General features: G+C 39.5%; 1 protein-coding gene across 2 annotated transcripts in view; it reads left to right on the top strand.

Moving 5' to 3' along the window:
* Positions 1-5,449, top strand: part of jakmip2 (janus kinase and microtubule interacting protein 2) — a 31,433-nt gene extending 25,984 nt beyond the window's left edge. The window contains exons 19-24 of one of the 2 annotated variants that reach the window (XM_042498926.1): positions 292-369; positions 640-690; positions 1,266-1,418; positions 1,576-1,641; positions 2,051-2,127; positions 4,525-4,599. In XM_042498926.1, coding sequence (XP_042354860.1) covers positions 292-369; positions 640-690; positions 1,266-1,418; positions 1,576-1,641; positions 2,051-2,101 — 399 coding nt within the window. In that variant the 3' untranslated portion in view covers positions 2,102-2,127; positions 4,525-4,599. Of the gene's footprint in view, positions 1-291; positions 370-639; positions 691-1,265; positions 1,419-1,575; positions 1,642-2,050; positions 2,128-4,524 lie in introns of both variants that reach the window. The other variant, XM_042498925.1, reaches the window with a different exon arrangement.
* The last annotated feature ends 15,969 nt before the right edge of the window (positions 5,450-21,418 follow it).

Genomic DNA, 21,418 nt, shown 5'->3' on the forward strand with positions numbered 1-21,418 from the left:
AACAAGATTTTACATTTCTGTGGCCCACAGTGTCCTTCTGTTTACATAAAGATGTTTTCTTACTTTTATTGACTTATAGCAGCTCTAGTCCAGAGTGATATGATTGACGTTTCCAGTGGGCCTGCTATTCCACATAGCTCTTAGACCCTAGTTGTAAAATATTGGTTTTATTCAATTATAATGTGTATATTTTATTACTGGAGTATTAAATATTATAAAGTTTAGTAGTAATTACTAAAATTGAAAACTTTTTCACCTAACCACTGTCTCTGACTTGCTTATTCTGTGCAGGAGATGTTCTGTAAACAGAAAGGATATCTAGAGGAGGAGCTGGACTATAGAAAACAGGCCCTGGACCAGGCCTACATGGTACGTGTGTGTTTGTGTGTCAGTAACACAAAACTTTTTGGGGAAACAATCTGTTCACGGTCACTGTTTGGACTATTTTCCCTTATGGGGATGGATATTCAGGTCCCCACACGGTGTATATCACTTGGTTTTAGAGTTACAGTTAGAAGTTTTCCTAAAGGACGTGTAGTAGCCATGGTTCAGGTTAAGCCTGCAGGAAATGTAGGTATAGTTAATCTAAAGTTGTTACATCAAAAGTAACAGCAACTGTTTTTTTTCTCCACCCAACAGCAAATCCAGGAGTTGGAAGCAACATTATACAATGCCCTGCAGCAGGACAAGGTGCGTGATGTCACAACTTCTTACAGTCTTATTGTTATTAGAAAAAACTGCTGTCCATTTTTGATAATATACCCTTTATATAATAAAACAACCTGTTGTTTTTTGTTAAACATCGGTACAGTTTCCATTTATATAATCTTAAATACCAGAGGGGTGAGGTTTATCAAATTTACATGTCAATTTAAATGTGTAGAAGTGTGTTATTTTAAAAAATGCTATTAATTTGCTTTGACATGCATCCTTGTGACCATGCACATCCCACTAATCTGGAACATCTTTGCTATCTACATGAAGTCCACATGGCCAGTTTGCAAGGTTTACTGCAAATAAATTGACCAATGTTTGTGGTGACTTAGCAATTATGAACACACATTAAGAAAATGGAGGCTTCCGGGAAATGTAAGACTCATTTAATGCTTCTTAATCCTTAAGGAATATAGTTCACTTGAATCTTCTGCTGATGCAATAAGTGGCCACGTAGGACAAGCACGATCAGAGATACACGCATTAAAGTTGTTGTTTTTTTTAATCCATCATGGTTTGCACTGTGTCTGATGCCTATTCTCTCCCTCCAGGTGATAAAGTACGGTGAACCTCTGGACGAGCTTCAGAAGGACGAACTGCGGACCGCAGTGGAGAAGCTGAGGAGGCAGATGCTGAGGAAGAGTCGGGAGTACGACTGCCAGATCCTCCAGGAGAGGATGGAGCTGTTGCACCAGGCGCACCAGGTCTGTCTATGTGTGCACCGCTGAAAGATATGTGTGATAATAGAGTGTGAAAATAGAATTTTATGTGTGAAATCTCTCTTGGCTAGAAATATTTGATCCCCCTCACTTTTCTCCACAAAGACACATTCCTCAAAGTTTTCTCTCTGGATATTTGCAGAGAATTCGTGACCTTGAAGACAAGACAGAAATCCAGAGGAGGCAAATTAAAGACCTGGAGGAAAAGGTAGGCTGCTTTCATGACTTTATGAAAAAAAAGAAAAAATGTCAATATGTACATACATTTAGCTTGAAAATGAATTCCATAATCTTTCAGCCTTAAACCAATAGAGTGACTATTAAATTGAATTTTTACTGTATTTCTCTTTCATTTCTTTTCATGTGATGTATAGGATACCACTCATGAAAGCTCAAAAAGATACAGTAAAATGTCATATTAGATTTGTAATATTTAGGTCTATGAGTCTGGTTTCATAATTAATATTATCCAGTTTCCCTGTATAGTGATCCTGTGTCTGTCTCTGCTGTCACTAACATTTCTTGAGTGATCGTCTAATTTTCTCACTTTCTTTCTCCCTTCATCTCTTTTCTTTCTTTCTTTCTTTCTTTCTTTCTTTCTTTCTTTCTTTCTCCAGTTTTTGTTTCTGTTCTTGTTCTTTTCTCTTGCCTTTATCCTTTGGCCTTGAAGTCTTTGGCGTGTCCTGTAGCAGAGGTGAGTCCTGAGGGCTTCAAGTAAAAAGTTTAGACCACTGCCATCTCTCTTCTGGACCTCGGTCAAATACTTCTCCATTAAAGCAGAACCCGCCCAGCAGGAGTTTTTTGGTTTTGTGCAGCAGCCATTAAGAATGCAAGAGCTGGGAATACTTTAGCCACAGAGAGCCTGAACCGGCCTTGAGAAGAGCTCAGCCAAATAATTCTGTCGCATTATTTAGACTTCTTGACCTTCAGAATAAAGTCAGAAAGTTATTTTGAAAAATTGTTTAAAATAATCTTATTTAGTATTTACTCATCTTACCCATTAAGTTAGAGTTCCCACAGACCCCTAAAAAGTCTTAAAAGGCATTGAATTCATTCATCTAAAAATTCTAAAGTTCTAAAAATGGACATGGGATGTGGGATTTGTGAATCTGTTTTTCTGACATTGCATGGTAAAATATCAAAAAAATTGGTAATGTCTTTTTTGCTGTGGTTAAATTATTTAATATATTCCTTTTCTTAAACTTGTAATGATGGGAATGCAAGGAGTGGAAATCTCACATGCAGACTGAGAAACACAAATAGATGCCTTTATGATAATATAATCTCCTTTTTGTCACTGGCCAGAAGAATTAATGTCTTTGTTACAATAAAAATTTAGGCCAAAAAGTGTCCTCTTTCAGTTTTGGTTATTAGAAAATTGGTTTAAAACTTAATTCCAAGTGGCATGAAAAAAGTCTTGTGATAAAGTCTACACTTCTCTTGGCCTGTACCTAATCTTCAAATTAAGACTTAATCTTTAGTTGTTTCAGTAAGGAAACCACAGTCTAAGAACAAACTGTGCAGTGGTCGTATTTTAAGGCGGTATGTGTTGTTTCCCTGAATCTGACCACTGGGAGGCTCAGTGCTTTACAAAAACTAACATTATTTGACCCTGGTCTGCTCATTCTCTCTCCTACACATTCACTTGCTTCACCTTGCCTTCAATTAGAAATATTCAACTTTCATTCCTTCTCTGTCTTTGCACTCTCAACATCTTTCCACTCAGTCATTTCTGTTAACATTAGTTTTTTTTTCTTTCCCATATTCCATCAGGATATCATTTCTATTTATTAAACGGTGTCCAGGTAGCAGACAACTGAGAAAGCAAACATCAACATCTCTCCCTTCATTGTGTATTATTTGTTGTTTCCTCTTTGCTTTTAACCTATGTTTCTACATGTGCTTTCAAAATCATGCAAACAGTCTTTGGAGTTTGTAGATGGTCTTACAGGAAAACTCAGTTGTTGCTTTTTTCTCCAGCCACTTGGGGGAAGCACAACAGACTGTAAAAACAACACTGACATAACCTTGAACCCTATTTTCACAGGACTAGTATAACCTGGGGACCTCTGGTAATTTTTAATTGTGGAGGTCGTGTGTGATCTTTATCCTGTGCAAATCTACCGTGTTTATAATTTCCTGAGTACATATTCCTCCACAAATTACCCACTGTATTTTGCCAAACATGGAGGTTGTGTGATATTATTAGTCCGGTGTGAGTGGCGTCTTCTCTGAAAAGAAGAGACTGAGTCGAGTCCTTTTACTTTCACCTTTAACAACTACAATCAGATTCAGAACAAGCTCTCATTCAAGCTGTCGGCACAAGCTAACCGCATAATGACAATACATTCCAAACTCTATATCCCAGAATCCCCCTCTCTCAACTCTGAACTCTGCTTCTTAAAGAGGGCCAAAGTCTTTGGTGAATAACTCTATAACGTCTCTATAATGTGGGTCACCACAGGGCCGTGTTTAGGCTTTCTGTCTCCAACGCACCTCGCTTCTGCCTCTCTCACGTCAAAAATTACAGAGGCTGCATCGGCAATTATAAAAGCCAAAAAAAACATTTTGGGTGCAATAGTCATTTCTAAATCACACACGGTCCACTGGTAATACTAGTCCTGTGCAGTTAGGCTGTAAGGCAATTGTTCTGGCTACAATGTCTGCAAACAATTGCCTATCTGCACCCTGTTTCACCTTTTAGCTCTGGTTTTGTCTCTGACTATTTCCTAGAAAAAATATCTCACACTTTAGTGGCTAATCATTTCATTATGATCTAGCTGCTAACTGTGTGGGACATAATTGCTGCTCAGAGTTACACCCAAGCAAAAAGGAGAAATGACAGACCTGTTATAAGGCTTTAAAAAGCATAATTTGTGTTAAAACGAGTGGATTTGTCTGTACATTACTTTCAGTTGTTAGGAAGAGTCTGGATTGCTGATGGGTTTGCTGAAATACTCCTATATACTAAAATGATACAACAATACTGATTTCTAAACATAAAAAAATGTGCAGTGTATGTTAATTTGCTTGACACACAGTGCGTCTGCCTCCTCTAATGCTCTGTGACTCCTCTCTCTGTGTCTCTCAGGTGGTGTGTCAGCTTGGAGATCTTGTTTGTGACTGCAGTGTTATTTATTTTCTGGACAAGTGTGGGACAGTATGCGTAGCAGTGGCTGCTAGTGTTATTACATCAGTGACTGCTGTCAGTGTTGGTGGATGTGTCGTGTGTCGGCCCTGGACGTTCGTACTTCAGATTTTATTCTTTTGGGTTTTTTTTAACGGGGGTGGGGTTCTCAGGATACTGCCCAGGATGACAGATTTTTTTTAAAGCAGTGTTAAACGTCTCTCCGAACAGCTGGGAGTACTGCAACAGGCTGCAAGAACGACACACAATCAGAAAGACACCTGCAGCAGATGCAGACACACACATATATATATACACCTACACACATACAGTATGCAGACACGCATGCATTTACACACGCATGCAGATGCAAACACACATGCTTTGATACATCCAGACCAAAGCCTGGGAAATGTTCTCTCTGCCATGCAGGGTAATAATATGTCATTCACCACCATTTAGCCACAGTGGGAATATAAGCAGACAGTCATAGACAATGAGGAAAACAAACCGCCGGACCACAACTTCTCTTCTTTTTCTCTTTTTTCCTTTCTAAAACCCGAAAGGACGTTCTTCATGAATGCGACCTCTTGGTGATATAGAAGCGAGCCAACTCAGGGCCCATGAGTGCAGAGGCCAGTGCTGGTCTCAGGTCAGATCATATTGGGACATAGTGTGTCACCAGCTGGTCTGCCCTCGCTGTTCCCACGATGGTGCTTACACAGACTGCTTGGATTCTCCAGAGATTATACCTGGAAAAAGTCAGAACTACACTGCAGAGACTGGTGTGTGTACGGACACTAAAAGGGGGGATACAGGACACTCAGGTTGACGCGTCTTCACAGGACACACAGAGTGAAGAGAGGTGAAAAGAGAATGAAAAGATCACGGGGGAAACGACACTCTCTGATCTAGCAACCTGGATCACCAGAGATTGTCAAACCGCTTCTTCATTTTTTTCTCAAAAACCAGCAGACCGTAAGAGCTTTACTCTCTGGTTACCTTTTCTTTTCACCTTTCTTTTTTTACAGCTCCTCAGATACTGTGTCCCAAGATTTCCACTGAGAAAACATCCCAATTCTGTACTGTAATATATACATTTGTTGATATGTACATGCGTCTGAATTATTTCATGTAGTCTCCCCTTTTTATTTCTGTGAATAGTTGCACATTTATTTGACTCTCTTAAGCAGCTTGAGCAGTCGATGTAGTTTATAAATGACTCAAAAGGGTATAAATTGCTCTGTTTTATTGTGGTGACGGCTGCAAAGATAAACCTTATCTCCTTGGAAATTATAACTGAAAAACTGTTGGAATATGAATGTGGAATAATATTTGCCTCCCTTTTCCTTTAATCCTCCCTCTGTCACACACAGTATACTGTATTTATTATTCTGTCTAAACGTGTTGCTCTGATTGACCAGCAGGTGGTGCTGGTTTCACATGAGCAACTTTCAATTTGCCCTTTAAAGTTACATGACCTTTTAACAAACTTGTGCATATTTTCAGACTACCTTGCAGAATATCTTCAGAATATCAACTCTGGGTCGACGATTGGTCATTTTAAATTCAAATCTAACGGTTATCTCATCAGTATGTCCTTGAAGGGATAGTTCCGATTTTTTGAAGTGGGTTTGTACAAGCATACTTAGTGTATTATATACAGCAGATGTTTTCCTGCAGGCCCCCAGTTTGGAAAAACAGGCTTGAGTCTGACATGGAAGCTAAGCAAGGTACTGCTATCAAGGGGTCAGAAACAAAATGTTTTTTAGCCACCTAAAAAATAATCGATATCACTTAAAGTGTACACTATGTTGTGAGTATTTTAACTGCTTTACCTGTCTATCAGACAGTTCATTCCAATGGGGATGCCATTAATGGTTTCAGTTCCCCGTCTATGCTCTCACCAAAGAAACCAGAATCAATACAAAAAACAAACATTTTAGCTCGCTAAACAAGGGAGTTGCTCATCTAACTGCTCATTTGTTCAGCAGTTTTAAATTACTTATTTTCTTAGTGGAGTATGGCTCTAAAGAGAGCAATACAACAGCTTTTCCCACTGGAAGTCACTGTCTGACAGCAAGGTAAAGCAGGGAAAATATTCTTAATGTAGCGAACACTTGAACTGATTTTTTTAGGTAGCTGAAATATGTTTTGTTGCTGTCCCCTCTACAGCAATGCATTGCTTAGCTTCCATGTCGGACTTCAGCGTGCTTCTCCAAACTGGGGGCCTGCAGACTGTCGTCAACTATATGTAATATACTGTCAATAGATATAGAAGTATGCCATATAATGCCACTTCAAAAAATCTGAACCATCCCTTAAATGGACAAAAGCTTAATTCATCAGATGAATTTTATATGACTAAAAAGACATTAAAAAAACATAACTTAACATGTTTCTCTGTCCCAATATCACTACAGCTTCTCTCTCTTTCCCTGTTTTATACTAACAAAAACGTCTTTGATACTAACAACCCACTTTTACAAAATACTACTGGCCACTTCCTCAAACTGAAACAGGAGAAAGTAAATGCAACACTAAACCTGCGCCACTTCTCTCCTGTCAAGCTAACTCTGCCCAGTCCCTGCAATATTTACTAGCTGACCGTGCTTGTTCCCTGTGTACCTGAGCCAGTGTATCTGCCATCATACCACCCTGCTGGCTCCATTCACAGGTCTAGCGTGTCTAGGCATTGCATTACATAGCAGAAAGTAACCACTTTATTCACTATACCAAGGGGAATGACTGAGACTATTTTTGTGCAAACTCAGCTAACTAGCAGTTGCCTTAAATGCACTTTCCCCCCTTTTTTCCCGCTTGTACGTTCCTTTGTATTGATTATTTTTTCAGGCGGTTGATATAATCATGTAATGTAATGTATATTTTTTTGTCTTTATTTCACAGAGGATTTTTTTTTTATCTTTACCCCGTCCGTCTTCCAGCGAAAATTAACCCCTCCCCTAGATTATTACAGAAACAGAAAAAAGGAGTAATGCTGTAAAAATAAAAAAAAAACATGGCCTTTGACCTAAAAGAATAAATTGTCTTCTTTTCACATTATCATTACATTGTTGCAAGGTAAGACCTTTGAGTTAAAGGTGAGCTTTAGTAATTGTCCTTATATAGTCCATTCTTAATGACTTTTCTTCCAAACTTTGCATTAAGCGTTGAAGAATAATGGCAACAAAAGGACATTTTGAGACATTTCTTAATTTTTTTATATCTAAAATTTACTCTTTAGAGAATTACATTTTAAAGATGCTCCATATCAGTTTTGGGGGTAATTAAATAACATCCTGTCACAGTCTGCCCTGCCTCTCTCCTGCTGCTGTTGGATTTTTTCCACTTACTCCACCCTCACCTCTCTCTCCACCCGGCCACTGCTCTTCATCAGCCTCATCACCTCCAACTGGTGCTCCCAGCTGCTCTTCATCTCCAGTCTAGCCAGTATTTAAGCAGCCTCACTCCAATCACTCTTTTCCAGATTGTCTTCGCTTCCATACCTGATCTTCCAGCACTCGCTCTTGGACAGTTCTCTTGGTTTCGACTCTGCTCGCTTCTGACCTCCTCTCCTCGTCTTTGCCCCGTTAAACCTAACCTAGCCTTCTGTCTCCGCCCACGAGTTTTGCCTGCACACTTCCTGGGTCTTGTCTTCCTGTGGGTGTGCGGTGTTCTACTCCTTTGGCTCCATCGAGAGAGATCGCTATTCTTCTGGCCGTCTTCAGAGCCCCCTGCCGAGCGAAACACCCGCTGGTGCTTATTGTTCTGATGGTACATCGATTCTCCGCCTGTCTTCTTTGATCCCGCTGCCTGGTCCTACTGGGTTTATCTGCTCTGCTACCTGCCTGCCTGACACGGCTCTGCTTCCTCCTTGACCACGAGCCCTGCCTGCCCCTTTCTGGAGTCCCTGCTTTTCCCACAAGCTCCATGCTGTAAGTGCTTCTGCAACTTACCTGATACATTCACCTGCCAGTTCGCTCCACGTTCAGTTTCCCCACTCGAACTCTGAACTATCACCTGTGAACATGAGCTCAACCCAGTCTCTCTACAAACTCTGCTCTACCCATAAGCTCTGCTCCACCCCAGAACTGATAACTTTCCCTATTTACCTGCAGCCTGACTATACTCACCTTTTCTCCATTCAGCCTACCAAAAGATTAAATAAAGATCATTACCAACTACACACCTGCTCTATTGTGCTGCAATTGGTTCTTATCACACCCTGTTACATGTTCAAAACGATTAAGATAAGGTGTGTAGCACTTTCATTTCACTTTATTGACTACATTTAGACAGCCAAGTTGCCAGAAACAAATGTTGGCATTGTACATAACTTTTTTTTAGTCATATAATCTTCCTCAGCAGATGGGAGTTGTCCAGTTTTCATGGCATTGCAAATGTGTTCTTTTTTTTTTCTGAGCACTTTGGTAACCGCTTATCCATGTTGGCATAAAAGTTGAGAATGAAAGTTAACTCCTGACCTTGGAAATAGCAGCTGACAAAATAATCTCACCACAATGTCAGTTTCATAGCTATTTTTGAACTTTGTGTTGATGCTCAGAGATGTGGATTTGTTTTTTTAATCCACTGTGTCCAACATTATGAATGAACATCATGAATCATCAATCTTTTCTTCTGTGGTGTCTTTTTTACAGATGTATTATGTCAGGAATTGTCAGCAACTGTTTGCAAACATTTTCACCTGCATAAGTGAAGCTAACCCCAACTTTTGTTGTGCTATGTTTTTTTCTACATTGTGTCTGACTTTCGTAGCTTTTTCTTGGAAGTTAGCTGCTTACAGTCTGGCAGGTCTGGACCCTACCCACAAGCTGTGAGGAGGAACATCGTGAACATAGCAAGTAAGTTCTCGCTGCTAATGAGGTTCTGCTTTGGTCAGGTCAGGAAGAGGGAAATTATCTTTGAGCTTTGGCTGGTATTAGTTATTCTTCCATTTGATGTACACACGTTTCACTCAATGGACAGAAACAGCAAAAGCAAAGCCACTCAGTCAAATGTCGCAAAGTCATTATTTTATATGATTAAAAGGTTTTATACTATTTCATTCATAAAAAAACTCAAACATACAAGTGATCAGTATTATGAAACAGTTTTAAGACTTGTAGTGTATAGTATGAATCATAAAGCCTCCCTACACTGAAGTAATGAAGGCTTTTTTTTTTTTTTTTTTTTTTTTTTTGGGTCATGCAGGACACACAGCAGGGTCAGTCCAGAAAAACAGTCTGTCCTTTCACTTTAGTTTTGACTGTGTTTGCCAAGCCAGGGGTCCTGCCAGGTTTTGTGTAGAGGACCTGGCCTGCCAAATGATGTCTGTCATATATCTGTTCTCCTCTCCGCACCCACACAGAGGTCATTCTCAGAGGTTATAGGGTGCACCTGACTGAATAACTCCCTTCAAAAATGATTTAAAAGTCTTAAATGGGAAAAAAAATCTGCAGTGAAAAGTAATTTTGGCATTTTTCCCCCTGAAATATACACTTAATTCTGCATTCCTCTCAGTTACTGAGCACATAATCCTTGACACTTTTGTTGAGTACAAATAGAAACAGCTTCCTCTGCAAAGCATCTACTGTAGATGCAGCACAGAGCTTCAACTTAAACTCTTCTGACACAACTAAGAAAAGGGTGGACAGTTTAAAAGTCATATTTTAATTGTGAGTTGTTCTGTATGACATGGAAACCCCTGTATAATTGTGTGTTAGCCTCTATAAGGGATACCAGATTGAAAGGCCTGACAGTACATCCTTGGAGGCTCTTTAACCTTATTTCAGCAGCAGCTGGTCAGCAGCCAAACCATTTGAGGCGGACGCAGCTGCCCGGTCTGCTCTGTTCAGCTGCTTAGCAACACCAACTTCATGTTTTATACACCAGTTAAACATGAGACCGGTAACTTGTTTGCTTTTTCATCTTTTTGACTACAGAGAGACTAAAGATTAATTTATAGCATTAAGAGGAGCAGAGCAAAGCAGCTGAGGTGTTTTTTTTTTCTCCAGCAGCTTTAACATGCCACTCCTTTTTTATTGGCTACATCAGGCTCATCCATGCTTCCAAAAAAAGAGTCTTGAATGTAAGCCTTTGTCTTTGCTCTCTCCTGATCATACTGTGCACGTTGCCAACTGCTGCTGCTGGTAGCTGTGGCCTCCTTCTGCTGTACTTCTGCTCCATGTTACTGTGAATAATGAAGGAGAAAGTTTGTAGTTGCTGTTTCTTGGTTCCTAAAAATATACAGTTATAAGTTAATGTCATATAGAAGCCAAAGTTAAAATGAAGAAGGTCCAACCAAAGCAACCAAAAGCATGAATGTGAGTGCATGTACTGTAGATGTATCTTATAATTAAACAGATGGCTATATAGCCTATTTATGATTTTACTCCAAATTAAATCATACTATGCACATATTACCAAGTCTGCATTACATTTTGTAACAGAAAAAAGAAATTCTTCCGTGATCAACACGTGCATGATGACACAGGAAGCAATTCAGTGTTGGGACATACTCAACAGTTTTCTGATTTATTATTCATTTTATTTCAAGGAGCAGTGTGGAAGACTTGGGAGGATTTAGTGACATTAGGCAGTGAGGATTGCATATTGCAACCAGCTGAAGCTTTTCCCAGTTAGAATTCCCTCAGTGTTCATTGTTCAGGAGGTTTTAACCGGGAGCCAAATCATCCACAGAGGTCTCCTTCTCTTTAAACAAATGGACCCTGTTATTCACAGTGCTGAAAACACAGAATGAAGCAGCTTTGTGTGACAAATCAGTGTTTTCCAGACACTGTTCAGCGTAGTGGAGACGGGCCTCTAGCCTAGCACCTGCTTATGTGTGCTAAGATTTCTCTGATAACTTAGGATCCAGACGTTCAGGAGATTTATATCAGTGGCCGAATTATCTGCAGAGGTCTTTCCCTCAAAACAAATGGACCCACAGATTTAAACCATAAAATCACTTTTTAACAATTAAAAAAATCTGTATTTTTGTAACAAACTCCTTGCAGAGGGGCTGCTAACTACAGAGGCTAATGCGGAAATTGATTCAAAAGGCTCATTCTAATGTAACAAAGGTAACATAATTATTCTCATTCTCAGGTGATTATACACTTAGGAAACCACACTTATTATATTATATTCCATATTTGACAATAAATCCCCCTAAATCCTACACACTGCTCCTTTCATTTTTTTAATAAAGGTGCGCCAACGTGGAACCCGCTTGGAATTGTCAGACCTCATGCATTATCCCTTACCATGTGAATTAACTCTTATTGACTTGCCTGTGGAACAGTGGCCCACTTACCCACTTCTTCAAAGGTCTAACTCGCCGTAAGGCCTTTTGTGCCAAATCCATGAAGACAACTGCATGTTATTTAGCCAAACTCTGTCCTATCTGCCGTTATTGGATCATGCCTGGATGAACATGCACTTAAGCCTGTGGCAACTTGAGGGCTGTTGTCTTATGGGGGCATTATTTTTACTTGCTGGCCTACTGTACCTTACATCTATTTTTAATATGAAAGATTGTGGGTAGTCTCCTGCTTTGTTCCTGAATTGCTGGTGTCATTGCTTTAAAAGCCTCATTAAGTCGAGACAATATCCTGTTAGTGAGCTTCTTGACCAAGAGCCAAACTGCTTTGTCACAGGACGTCATTTAAAAGGTGCAATACCGAATCTCTGGTTATTATTATAAATAGCAGACAACCCATCATTTACTCTGACTGGATTTTCTTTCTTTACATTTAGGTTTAGTTTGACAGTGAACCACTGAGAGATTCATCCCAACGAAATAAACAACTGTTTTGTTTTTATGGTTTGCAGCTATCATGACATCACCGACATTGAAAGCCAGACAGTGTGTGCTGATGGCTCCACTGCCTCCCAGTCAGTCTGCTCCATCCAGACCACAGTAAAACATCTGCACTCGCCTCTGAGCACTGTCCTTGTTCTCTCACATATTATTTAATTCTTTTCAAGCCATCTTAACTGGTTGGTGTCAGTGTATGAATGTGTAGCCAGCCAAACACAAAGTGGCTGGAAAAAAGGATATTGTCAGTTTTCTTTTATTTTGTCCCCCTTCTCTCAGCATTATTTACTGTCTAAACACAAGTTAGGACAGAGGACAGACAGCCCTGAAACACAGAGACAGAAGGTCACCATAGAGTTACAGAGGCAGAGAATTTTAGTGAGCTCTTGGCATCTCCTCAAACCTTGATGCTTTAATCACATTCATGTGAGGGGAAATTTCTGCTGGCCTGACAAGTCACTGCGTAAGATGCCAACAGAGCCACAGGAACTGCGACAGTGGTATTCAGCAAGGAATGTGTGGAAATAGAGCTACTTATCATATTTTACTCAGCTTCGGTCCCCTGAAAAATTTCAACTAAGCCGTCTTTTCAGAATATATAGTGCTTAATCATTCTTTTTTTTCTATCCCTCTGCCATGCATTTTAACACATGGGCTTTCTCCCATCTGTGAAACACTAAAACAGGGAATGTCAGCCACCATGAAACAAAATAACATTTAATGCACAATTAATAGAAATAGAAAAACAATTACATCTTCAGATCAGAAAAGGAAAAAGTGGCCTATACTATATTTATTTCTAACATCAATTTCCTCAATGTAGACACACTTTTTGTTATTTAGAGGTTCTCTTACGGTTTACAAATGTACAAACACATTTTTGGAGTTTGGTTTGGAAAATACTTGATGCTGGCTCGACTGCTGTTCCCCATGTAGTTTCCCTTTGCCTGAAAAACAACAAAGGCTTCATTTCAGGTGCTGACAACCTGTTAGATGAGGACTGAGGATGTGGCCTGTTTGATTTCACTACAGTGTGACTGACCTTGAGACTCCTTCACATTTTTGTAGTCACTCACACACACATGCACACACACACACACACTTAGCGCTTCAACAAGATCTGGAAGGCAGTTGTTATTTCTAATCCCTCTGATGAAAATTTCCACCAAGCCTTGACCTCACAGTGAAACCGAAGCCCCCCTCATACTGTACCAGATTGATCTGACATTATTTGTTCAATTTTTAATCCATATAATGAATTCTAAGTTGAAATTTAAAAATAGATAATGATTTAGAAGTGTAATGTGATTCTACTCATGGGCAGATTATAAGAGAATGGGGCCCTGGGCACAGACATGCAAAAGGTGCCACCACATCTCCTTAAACATAGGAGGAAGACAAGCAGACTTTGTTGTTGTTTAGCCTCTTTTTGGTGTTGTTTTGCATCTCTTTGTAGTCTCTAAGCATCTATCTGGGATTTAGCATCTCTCTGTTGTCTTTTGTGTCTCTTTATAGTCATCCTGTGTCTGGACAATTTGTTTTTTGTGTCTGTGGTTGTTTTGACCCTTTTTTGCTGTCATTTTGCATCTCCTTAAGGACGTAATATCTCTTTGGTTTTGTATCCTTATGTAGTTGTTTATGTGCTTGGTTCTTTTGTCCCTTTTTGTAGTCTGTTGTGTCTCTTTGCATTTATTTTGTTTGTTTGTTATAATTCCCATTAGCCGGGCTCCAAGACACAGCACGTCTTCTTGGGGTTGACATATAAAAAAATGCATATAACCCAACAGAACACACAAATTAAAACATTTAAAGCATATATTAAAAATTACAATAGACAAAAAAGGCAAATTTAAGACATTTAGTATAGAATTAATGTTGTCAATTTTTGGCCCCCTGGGCCTGTGCCTGGTAGGTCCATTCAGCAATCCATCCATGATCATGCAGGCTAATTAGTGTTATCGTATTATTAACATTAAACACAGACACATACATGCACACACACACACACACACACACACACACATATAGATGTATAATGCAGAACTGTTCCTTTTTAAGTCTTTCTAGCCCCTTGATCTAATATTCATCTGTAATATTGGAAAGATGTAGTTGAGTTAAAAAGAAGAAAAACAAAAAGACTCCGTGGTGAGACTTTTCTGACCCCACTCAAACTTATAAAACCTGCTGATATATTGCCATTACATAATTACATTCCTGTTTACTGAGTGACAGTGTTGAACTCCTGTTACCCTCGTGACTCAGCAGTCTCTCAGTTTGAGACCTGCTGCCTGAGAGCTGCCTGTCTCTCTGCGCTGTTGCTGACACGACCCTGTCTCATTTGTGCTGGCGTGAGGAGGTAATAATCACCCTGGGGGTCTCACCGATAAAGGCCCAGACAAGCGCTTAAAAGAAACATCAGCTTCTTTGAGCTGAAGTGTTTCTGCCTGTAGCCTAGAGCTTTGAACAGAGAGCGCAGGTGTAGCTATAGTTACATATCAAATGTCTTAAGTGGTGCTGAAAGGACAGCGACACTTTGGACAGCTCTGTGGAAACCTGTGTTACCTGCTGAAAGCACACCTGTGTCCAATTAGTTAATTTTGGTCACAGACTGTTGGAACTGCTGGTGAATACAACATCTCCTCTCATATATCCAGTTTAAAGACCTACATTAGACAGGAGGGTAAAATCTGACAAGTTGATTTTACTTAAAAAAGGCAAGGAAATAGATTGCCTTGAAAAGGTAAGTTAGCATAAACATGCTCTTGTTATGTTTACTATATTCCTATTTGAAAGGTTTACTTAATATTGTCTTGTATTTACTTCATTTTGTGAAATCACCTTAAAAAGTGAGAAGTGAAACTAACTTGTGCTTTGTAAGTGATCGAAACTTGATCAAAACCGTGTTAGTCTGCCATAATTAAACATTGTGTTTACTCTGTAGTACTTAGGAAAGTGATTGCGTTTGACAAATAAAGTAAGCACAACCAAAAATAATTAGTTTACAAGATTATTTCAGTTTTAACAAAATGCCATTCTGAGCATTTCTTAAAACAAAAGATTTCAACAGGAGTACATGATATTTAATCACAAATATCAATACTCAATCAAGCTTCAGCCAACTTGTAAAATAAATTAAATAGTCCATCAAACTTGTGTATCATGCTCATGCCTGTAACTCCTCCACATGAAAAATCCTTTTTGACACGACACAATACACATAAAACTGTTCAATTAAGTTCGACAAACTTGGTTTACTTAAAAACTTAAGTTGGTGTCAATTGTTGAAAAAAAGTTAATATCACTTATCACTTTTAAGCTGCAACAACTTCACAAAATTAAGTAAATATGGCTAAAATTGGAGTAAACAACAATTAGATATGAAATAATCATAAATTAAAACTAATAGTTACATTTACTAACCTTTATTAAGGCGATTTGTTTCCTAGTTTTTTGTTGTTGTTGTTTCAAATATGATCAGTTTAAGTTAACAGTGTAGGTATTACCAGCTCTACTGCAAAAGATTTGGCAAATGTATCTATTTTGGATATGCGTGCATCTTATTGTCTCAGACTCTGAATCTATACTTGCACTCTCTACTTTGTAGGCTTTTGCAACTAATGCATTGCAATTTTTCCTCGGTATAAAATACATTTGGTGTTATATTAGGTCCTCCGTTTTAAAATCTGACAGATACCTTTGCAATGAGGCACCACTACAGTGCCACCTCTGGGCTTTAACTCAACTCCTGCCTGCCTGTGCTCAGGCTTCCTCACAGCACTACACACACAAACAGGCACACACCACTTCAGCACTAGTTTAACTGGCTTTCTCTGTCACTTGTGCAGGGGGCTCCGCCATGGCAGAGCGCAGGGGAAACCGGGACAAGGAAGAGGACGATCTGCCAGTTTATCTCGCCAGACCAGGTACTGCCGACCAGGTGCCCCGGCAGAAATACGGCGGCTTGTTCTGCAGCGTCGAAGGCGCATTTGAGAGTAAAACCATAGACTTTGATGCTCTGAGCGTCGGTCAGAGGGGCTCCCGCACCCCGAGGACCGCCAAGAGAGAGACCGGCCAGGAGGCGAGGAGCCCGGCGAGTGACAGCAGGATCTCCCGTGTGGAGAGTCCGGCTGCAAACAGGAGAGGAGGGAAGGGCTCACCTGGGGTTCAGATCAGAACCAGCGGCGGTAAAGAGGCGTTGCAGAACCTGGGGGATGAGAAGGTAAGAAGACTGTAACTTTTGAGTGAATGGCAGCAGAATAATGCAGCATGTGTGAATGACAGGATAGGTTTCAGTGTGACTGTTAGTTTTACCTGGTGCCAATGTGATGTTTAATGATGCTTAAATGCTGAGCAGAATATTCCATTAGGAGGCTATTTTAGTCAGTAATATGAAAGTTAATGGAAGATTAAGGGAAACATTATACTTGTGGTCCCAAACTGGTTCAGCCACTGGGTCCAGATTTCCCCTTAGTCATTAGTTCAAGATACGCACACAATGACCACATATTGACTTTTATTTGTCAAAATTTTGGGTACATTTTAAAAAACTTTTGGCAGTTTTTAAAAAAAAAATGTTTGGTGTTTTTTTTCCATGAAAGGGTTTTCATTAAAAAAAATATATTATAATTTTTTTTAGCAATTTTCTTTTTCTCAATTTTTTTTTTGGCAATTTTTTAAAGAAAAAATGCCTTCCAAACTGTAGGCCCGCCAAAATAAAGATCACCCAAATTACACTATTTATCACAGCCAAAAACTGTATAAACATAAATTATTGTTGGATTTTCAAATTCCTGATGGACACTGTAACCAAAAAAGTTCCTACTATTGCTTCAAGACTAGTGCAAAGTCCCAGCATGTTAACAAGCCAAATAATAACAAGAGCACGGCAATAAAATAGTTAGTAAAAAAAAACTCACTCTACTGCAGGAAACTGCACTTCAAAATAAAAGCTATGTGCTGTAAATTCACTCTACTTCAAATAAAGTGTTGTGAGTCACTTGCGGTCCATTCAGAATGGATCTCACCCACTTTTGAACTGTGACCCACCAGTTGGGAACCAGTGCACTATACAACCTTTTGAAATTGCCATAGCACAATAAACTGACACAATTTCACCCTGATGCTGTCAGCTGTTGGCCACTCTTAAATAAAAATGAAACCTTTCCATCCTCCGCCTTTTCAATGCTTACAATAAACTTATTTATCTAAGTGAGGCTGGATTTATGCACAATGCATTTTGCATTTGTGAACTCAATTGATCAAGAAATCAATCAATTGATCAACCAACCAATCAGTCTTTATTTGTATAGCACTTTTCATACAAAAAAAAACTCTTTATACAATAAAAAACAAAATCCCCCATCAAGCTTCAGCCAGACTAAAAAGGTAGCTCTTGAGTTTGCTTCATGAACAAGCCCCCTAAATTCTTGTTTTGGTGTGTCACACACCACAGAAATATATATATGTTTATGGCACTGCAGAATAGATACAACACCTTGACACGCTTGAAACAATTCAGCAACCACTGGAGGAGCAGTAGGACTGGAGAACATTTAATTTCTCAGCTAATAAAATCAGTATTTAAGGTATATGATGGGAAAAACACAGTGCCTGTCGATATGGCTGGGAAAGAGATGGATCTGTCATCCTCTGCCAACTTTCATCAGCATGTGTTCGGCTTGCCATACAAATCTTAATCCCCTGAAGAATACTGCAGGAAAAAACAGCAAGTAGATGAACAGTAGAATGAAGGATTAAAAAGTTTCAAGGAACCAAGGCCACACAGAAAAACTTTAAAGCCTCAAGACTGAAAAATGAAAAATTCTGTCATCGCTACAAGTGTGGGCCACTACAGACATTACTTCTGTTGTGGTGAAACCACAGAGATGGAGCCACCCCCCCCCTCCCCCCCAATCCTCCCTCTCTTGATCTTTGCCTCTCTCTTGCACTTTTTTTAAAAAAACAATGTCAGTTTGCTCTTTATCCTTTTTCCTTCTTTTCTTTTTTGGAACTCCCATTTTCCAGGGGAAAGACACAACAGTGTATGTTGGTGCACCGGCAGCATAAGCAGTCATTCACTCAGCATTAGCTGCATTTAGAGGCTAATTTTAGTGCAGGGGCAGACTAAAATATTTTGTGTCTAAAAGGGGTTAGAGGGGCCTCAGAGAGCCACCACTAATTTTTTAAACAAACTTAAGCATGTTAGCCAATTTATTCTGCCAATTTTAATTTAATTATGGCACTAATTACTAAGAAAATTAATTATTAAGAAAAAAATTGCAAACAAAACAAACCTTTTATTCTCGACTTTTCAAGGGCCCTCCTTCCATTAGGGCCCAGTATGACAAAGTCATACCACATATATTCTCATCCTGCCACCTGTTTTGGTAAATCTTTATCTGAAACCAAAAGTTTGGAAGATTTTTTTTGAAAACGGAGGAAAACAAAGAATATGCTGATGTATGTGCAAACAGGGAGGCACACCATATATTTACTAAACATAAACGTTAAATGACACTTCTTTCAAGCAGGAAAGTTGGCTCCTCTAATGTGAGACTGAGATCACTCTCTGGACACCAAAAATGATGATTCATCTCGCTCTCTCTCTCTCTCTCTCCCTCTCTTACACACATTTGCAATTTTATCTCAGAAAGAAAAAATGCTGTTAGACACAATGAGGATGATTACTAGTTCGTAACTGCAGGACTGGCCACATATTGGCACACACACACATACTGTATAAGGCATAAATGAAGCAAACTGCTTCCTACAAGTGACAGGAAAGAGTTAAACATTGAAGGGTGATGTAATGTAATACAGTATGTCACAGAGTCATATAGAATCTAATGAGATGTAATTGTCTGCTTAAATGCATCAAGGTATCATCAGCCTGACGTCAACTGTGGTCTGAAATCAGCAGCACTGATTGTGTTTGCTGTAATCAGGTTCAGAATGCCACTAATGGTGTGTATTGATTTAAATGATATCAATGGCAATCAATGCAGTGTCATACATTTAAAGAGGTATTCAGGGAAATTCTGTCGGGGTAATGTTGTTGCACTATTCTAATTATGAGGCAGCATGTTCAGTGCTGAGACATCTTGTCCTTTTAATGTCTTTGGGAAACAGCACATCCTGTGTGTGTATTTCTCCAGAGACACACCTGATTAGCACTGGTGATTTGGAGCCTTTATGATTTTGGCAGCAGATTCTACAGTGTCCAAAAAAGAGACAGACTAATTAGATCCTAGTTGATCACTGTCATTACCACCTACACTAGATGAGTCCCACTTATAGGGACTCATCTAGCGTAGGTGGTAATGACAATTTAAATACTGCTTTATCCACATCTAAACATACAGAAGGTAAAACAAGTCTATCCGTTGCTGTTTCTGCTGTGCTGGCAGATGTCTTATCGCCCTCTGTTGTCTCCCAGCGTTCATTCATTAGAGACACAGCAGCAGGCAGAAGAGTGACCGACTTGTTGTGTGACAATAACGCTAATGCTAGGGGACTGACTGAAGCCACAGAGCTCTTTTTATTTAAGAATATAGGTACATTATCTGCAGTAGAAATGAAAAGTTTTCTTGTGAATATTTTATTCACTGTTTTGTTTGAAGGGTTTGTCCTTATCGTTTACACCTCAGCGATTCCTCTGCTGTTATTGATTCACAGCCTGACAGCAGACAGTTTGGGACTGGGCCGGTGCACGCACCCCCAAGCAACCTATTTGAATCCTCGTATCATCCTAATAATACATTTACTTAATACATTCTCCTTCTCTCTTACTTTTTAAATGTAACTTTAACAGCCCTTTCTGCCACAGTGCATCAGGGCATAAAATTATGTTTCCTCTTAAGCATGGACAGTACTTGCAGTAGGCATCTTCAGTCTGGAAGGAAGCCAGTTTCCTCCATGTGGCCTAGTACTGAACTGCAATATTGCAGCTCCTGAGGGACCAGATGATTCAGCAAGAAATAGAGAGTAAGGTTGTGTGCATTTTTTGCTTTGGTTTGAGGACATCGGACTGACAGGACAGACAGGACATGCTTACTCTTCTGACATTTCCCAGTACAGTCAGGGTGCTACTTTGGCTTAACATGAAACTTTTCATGCAAACTAATGACAAGCAGAAACACTGACTGTGGAAGATGTCGGGCAATTGAGTGTCACTTTTATCAAGTGCATCAGTTTTACTTAGATTTCAGTTAATTCACAATGTAGTAGACATTATAATGCTGAATTCAATATAGATTGTTTATTTTTAGAGTTCATTTGTAGTTATGTTACTAACATGCTAACATCTTACTAAGATGTGCAATAAGCTTGAAATGATTTTAAACACTAATGATCAGAATTATAGATTTCATTGGTTTCTTCCTGTCTGCTGGGCTAATTATTGCAATCAGCTGCTGTAATCAAGCGAAGAATAGGGAGTGGTCGGCCAGATGTCCAGGGGAGCTGGTCTGGGGTGGAACCCCCCCTCCTCTTTGTTATCCTGCAGGGTGGTGGTCAGACTGGGAGGGGCACAGTCAGTTGATATACGGACCCAAATATGACACATTTAAACGAGTCTAAATTCACATCTACAAATGCATGTGTAAAGTATAATTAGAGGATTATGAAGGCATCCTTCGGGGTAGTTATTAAAGCTACTTTATGTGGAACATGATCTAAAAATCCTCATTATAACCCCGGTGATGTCATAGTGATGTCATCAAGGTTATCTCAGCTTATACTTGGAGACATCAAATTTACAGAAAGGCTGTGTTACACCCTGGGGTGTAAAGTTTGAAGACCCTGGGTGTTTACTGTAGTACAACAAAAAGACACTGTTGAGTTGCATTATGGGAAATGTAGTCTGAGGGACTGAGCTGCCAACTGCCTGTATAAGGCGGGCATATTATGCCGCTGCTGGTCTGGATAAAAAGTACGATTGCAGAATGGTATGAGTTTTCTCACCTTTGAGCTGAGATAGTCACAACAGTGAATGGGGGCAGGACGGGACCCTGGGCAGGATGACTGACATTTTGACAGTGT

The sequence above is a fragment of the Plectropomus leopardus genome, chromosome 13 (assembly GCF_008729295.1).
Source record: "Plectropomus leopardus isolate mb chromosome 13, YSFRI_Pleo_2.0, whole genome shotgun sequence".
NCBI classification, from domain to species: Eukaryota; Metazoa; Chordata; class Actinopteri; order Perciformes; family Serranidae; genus Plectropomus; species Plectropomus leopardus.